The following is a 4,460-nucleotide window of genomic DNA, read 5'->3' as shown; positions in this document are numbered from 1 at the left end:
AACGAAGAAGGTCATGATACTATGGGACGGGAAGAGGTAGCGCTCCCTCATCACCTAACCGCGTTAACCCGCGTTAGACTCTACTGTGAAGCGCAGGGACCAGAGCAAAGCTTTCAATGAACAGATACTACTTTTTGTCTGCTACAACAGAGTAAAGTTATTCAATGCTGTTAAATCTTGTAGATTAGCCGGTGGAATCGCTGAACGGGCAGCACAAAAGTGGGCCAAGAAACTCAGAGGATAAAGACTGGAATATCTTGGAAAAACAAACTAACAAGCTAACAGACCAAATGCCCAACTTGAAGAGAAGCATAAAATTCATATTATCAACTTCTACGATGATCACCCCCAAGCTCGGGCCCTTGACGCGGTTGCATCACTTACAGAGAAATTCGAAGATTTTACTTTAAAAGAAACCAGCGTTCAAAGCTTCTTGAAAAAGGACTGCAATCTTTCATTCAAAAAATAACCCGCCACCCAGCACCAAGGAATGATCCAACTAAAATTGCAAATTGTATAGCGTGGGTTGAAGAGTGGAGTAAGGCAGATATGAACTATCTTGAAAACTGTGTTTTTATGGCTGAATCAGGTTTTGACATCAACATGAGACCTCTGGGAGGATGGTCTATGAAGGTATACCAGCTATTGTGATCACTCCCTCCACTAGGGCAATATCACACACAGTTTTAGGCGCAATTTCAGCAAAATTTGTCGTGTCAATGGAGCTTAGAAATCCGCAAGAACACTCATCAAAAAGGATAAAGATCGAACTTGGCAATCGTAAAAGGAAAGCACCATCTGAATCCAAAAAAAAAAAAACCTGCCTCTAAAGGTACTGTCACAGGTCATTATTTGCATTTTATTCAAAAAACTATGGGTGAAATGGATCATTTCCCTGAAATGGAAGGTTATTATATGGTAATGGATAACGCACCCATTCATACTGCCAAAGAAATAGATGCTATGACAGAAAGAGGATATAAATGCGTTTACCTCCTACCTTACTCCCCTGAGCTTAATCCTATCGAGCAATTTTGGTCTATAGTTAAGAATAAGGTCAAACGTAGCCAATTTCAGAACACTGAGGATTTAGCTACTAGAGTACTGGAAGCCTGTAATATTGTTCTCCGCGAACACCTTCAAGTATTTGTGCAGCACTCAGTAAATGCTTTCGAAGAGTGTTTGAAGGGTGATCACATTTAACAATTTAGTTCTTCAAATAATTAATAAAGCTGCCCTTTGACGAACGCTTTTTAGAACTAATAAAATAACGCTTTTTTACTTATATCTATATAATTCATTAAAAACGTACAGAAGAGTTTCTTCTTCGATATTTCTTTTCGCTAACCAACACTTCTAACTGTTTTAAACTGGGTTCTATTCTTTTCATACTGGAAAATTCTTGAGATGTATTCTTCTCTTTTTTGATTTTATCGAAAGCATGAGCTGCTTGCATTAAACACATAAGAGAATGACGCGTGATCAACGTTTTCAAAGTATTTACAGATTTAGGAATTTGGATACTATTCAATTCAGCCATAACATATACACCATCAAATGCGAGTTCAATAATATAAAGTGTTACACTATGGCCTATATTTATAAAAGGTGAATACTAATACTGCTTCTTTGCTTAAAATCAATCATACCTTTTGATTGGAAAGCGAAGGATGACTTAACATTGTCTTTGTTGATAATATTTCTGTTAAAATAACCTAATCGACATAAGTCCCAAGTAAGAACATAATAGTTTTCTGTGGCTTCCGCAATTTTAGCTTCACCATGTCCGAAATTTCTTGACCATTGAGACTGACTCATAATAGAAACTATACCGCCAGGACGTTCACCTTCTTGAATATCTTTTTGATTTGTCCTTTTGCACTCAATTAACAAAATTATACCTTTTCTGTTCATGATAATATTACCTTTAATATCTAAGATGAACTTCTTCTGGACTATTAAGTAGGAAATCTAACACTGGATCCACGTAAGCACTCCAAATTTCTGTCTTGCTTGTACATCGTTCTATAGGTTCTCTCAGGTAATTTTTCCATTCTGCTGAGCTTTGAAGCTATTAATAAATATATCACGCCTTTAGTATGTATCATTACTTACTTACAATCTTCTAATACAATTGACCACACTTGTTTTAATATTATCCATCTTGAGTATCAATCTACATAATTTGAAAACAGCAACGTTGAAAGATACTTTTAAGTTGATAATCCTAGAGATAAACATTTAATAGTAAATAACCATTTCAAATAAATAAACAAAAAAGTTCAAATGCAGTTCTACATCTATTGTTGTATTCAGCTTTAGAGTTATTGAAAAAGGCTATTAAATCGATGACTTGCGAATTAGATCCTTTATTAAGAGCTGCTTATTTTAAATTAAGTTTTTGTGAGAGTTTACTTGGGTAGAGCCTAACGCGGGTTAACGCGGTTAGGTTATGAGAGAGCACCACCTCTTCCCGGCCCATAGTATCATGATCTTCGTCATAAAAAAAAATGTGTATTAAATTAAATCAAGGAAAGTCGCATAGAAAAGCAAAACTGCCCTTTAATTTCAAAACCCGCCCTTTGGCGTTGGTCTTACTGTATGTCCCTTTTTTCTAATTTTGTAGATTCTGTTGCTACAGCCGTCGATTCGGTAACATTAAATAAACGATCAGATGGTTTGATTCATAGCGTCATCAAGGTAAATCAAGGATGCTTCAAGCTACAAAAGCTATTAGGAGAAGGGTAACTACCCATGTTCAAGATTATAAAAGCTAATCATATATTCATATATATATAAAAGGGGATTTGCCTTTGTTTATCTTGCTCAGGATGATAAAAAGCAACTTTATGCTATAAAAGTGATCAAGTGTGTAAGTAAAGAAGTGACAGAAAATGCCAAGAAAGAAGGGATCCTGTTGAGCCGACTGAACCACGATAATATCATAAAAATCAAAGTATAACAAACAAAGAAAGAAGGAAAATAACACTGTATTAACATCAACAAAAGGATATGTGTATGATTAAAGAAGACGATGGAAGCAAGATGTTGTATATGATTATGCCTTTTTATAAGGTAACATGTTCATTTATGCTTGATATTATATAAACATTGTTTCATTAGAGAGGAAGTGTGCAAGATTTAATAGACAACAATCGTAAAAGTGGAAAATGTTTAGAAGAAGAATATATTCTCTCTTTATTTAAGCAAGTATGTCTTGGTGTTAAAGCATTGGCGGATTATAGAAACAGACAGGGAATTCATCAACCCTGGGCTCATCGAGATATCAAACCAGCGTATGTGAAATAAAACAAGAATTCATAAATAACCAACGTCCCTTTTATATAGCAACATATTACTTTCAGATGATGGCAAAACTCCAGTGTTGATGGATTTTGGTTCAGCGAGAATAGCAAGGATAGAGATTGATGACAAAAAGATGGCTAATAGAATACAGGATGAGGCAGCCGAACATTGTTCTATGCCATACAGAGCACCTGAGCTATTTGATGTTAAAGTAAACAGCAAAATAGATGAAAGAGTAGACGTTTGGTCACTAGGATGTACTCTGTTTGCAATGGCATATGGTGAATCGCCTTTTGAAATGACGATAAATCGACAAGGAGGAGGGTCAATAGGCCTTGCTGTATTAAATGGACAATATACTATACCAGACAAAGGCTTATATTCCAATTTATTACAAGACTTAATATCGTACATGCTTACTGTTGATCCAAAAGATAGACCAACAATTCATTCCATCTTACAAAAAATCAGCTTCAAATAAAACTTCTCTTTCTCCTGGTATATCGCCTGCGGGTATCAGATCCCATAGTTGATGTGTGTTATCATATCCAAACTTTTTATGATACAAAATGACTCTCGTTCCATCCAAGGTGCTATTGCCTTTGACATCCAGCACCATGTGTGGGTCAGCTAATACATAGATATACCCTTTGCTATAACCCCAACGTTGATTATGAGCATCTGCTACCAGTTTACGATCATACTGACATATCCATGCATTGTCCACCAAAGGCCCACCTCTGACGTCTAATACCTTGCCTGATTTTTTATTAACTATGAAACCATCCTGATGTATTATTAGGAAAAAGCTATAGTCGCAAAACTTACTTGATAATACCACAGCTGGTTATCTCTGTCTTCGTTATGCTTAGGTGTCCATATGAGTATCTTGCCGTCATTCTACACTTTAAGCCATTACTATTCTGTTTTTCTTTTTGTGTATGTGTGTATGTCATTTTTACTTTCAGTGAAGCGCCGTCAACTAGAACAAGTTAGCAACAACAATAAAAAATCTTTAGGTATTTACCATCAATGACTTTTCCAGAATGTCGAGATTTTATGTAAAAGTATCCAGCAGGGAAATCTTCCATAAGAAAAAATGTATATGCAAATGAAACTGTTGAACTGGTGACTTTTTATTTCTTTTTTTTTTT

General features: G+C 35.5%; 3 protein-coding genes across 3 annotated transcripts; 1 reads left to right on the top strand and 2 right to left on the bottom strand.

Annotated features, from left to right (window-relative positions):
- Positions 1 to 1,282: 1,282 nt before the first annotated feature.
- On the bottom strand, positions 1,283 to 1,914 carry RHIMIDRAFT_247911 (uncharacterized protein; the record flags this gene model as incomplete). The annotated part of the gene is made up of 3 exons (XM_023610461.1): positions 1,283 to 1,288; positions 1,313 to 1,593; positions 1,650 to 1,914. 3 exons carry the CDS (start codon positions 1,912 to 1,914, stop codon positions 1,283 to 1,285), a joined length of 552 nt encoding a protein of 183 aa, XP_023461997.1.
- A 687-nt stretch (positions 1,915 to 2,601) lies between these two features.
- Positions 2,602 to 3,787, top strand: RHIMIDRAFT_208180 (kinase-like protein; the record flags this gene model as incomplete). Its single annotated transcript, XM_023607037.1, has 5 exons — positions 2,602 to 2,744; positions 2,803 to 2,956; positions 3,010 to 3,075; positions 3,124 to 3,296; positions 3,349 to 3,787. 5 exons carry the CDS (start codon positions 2,602 to 2,604, stop codon positions 3,785 to 3,787), a joined length of 975 nt encoding a protein of 324 aa, XP_023461996.1.
- Positions 3,575 to 4,460, bottom strand: RHIMIDRAFT_269614 (ricin B-like lectin). Its single transcript, XM_023612143.1, has 5 exons — positions 4,334 to 4,460; positions 4,269 to 4,288; positions 4,135 to 4,206; positions 3,672 to 4,093; positions 3,575 to 3,596 (listed from the first exon to the last, which is right to left on the bottom strand). Exons 1-4 carry the CDS (start codon positions 4,395 to 4,397, stop codon positions 3,764 to 3,766), a joined length of 486 nt encoding a protein of 161 aa, XP_023461995.1. The 5' UTR covers positions 4,398 to 4,460; the 3' UTR covers positions 3,575 to 3,596; positions 3,672 to 3,763.

This window comes from Rhizopus microsporus (assembly GCF_002708625.1).
Source record: "Rhizopus microsporus ATCC 52813 unplaced genomic scaffold scaffold_25, whole genome shotgun sequence".
Taxonomy (NCBI): domain Eukaryota; kingdom Fungi; phylum Mucoromycota; class Mucoromycetes; order Mucorales; family Rhizopodaceae; genus Rhizopus; species Rhizopus microsporus.
Note: the sequence above shows the minus strand (reverse complement) of the source record. Positions and strands in the feature narration are given on the sequence as shown.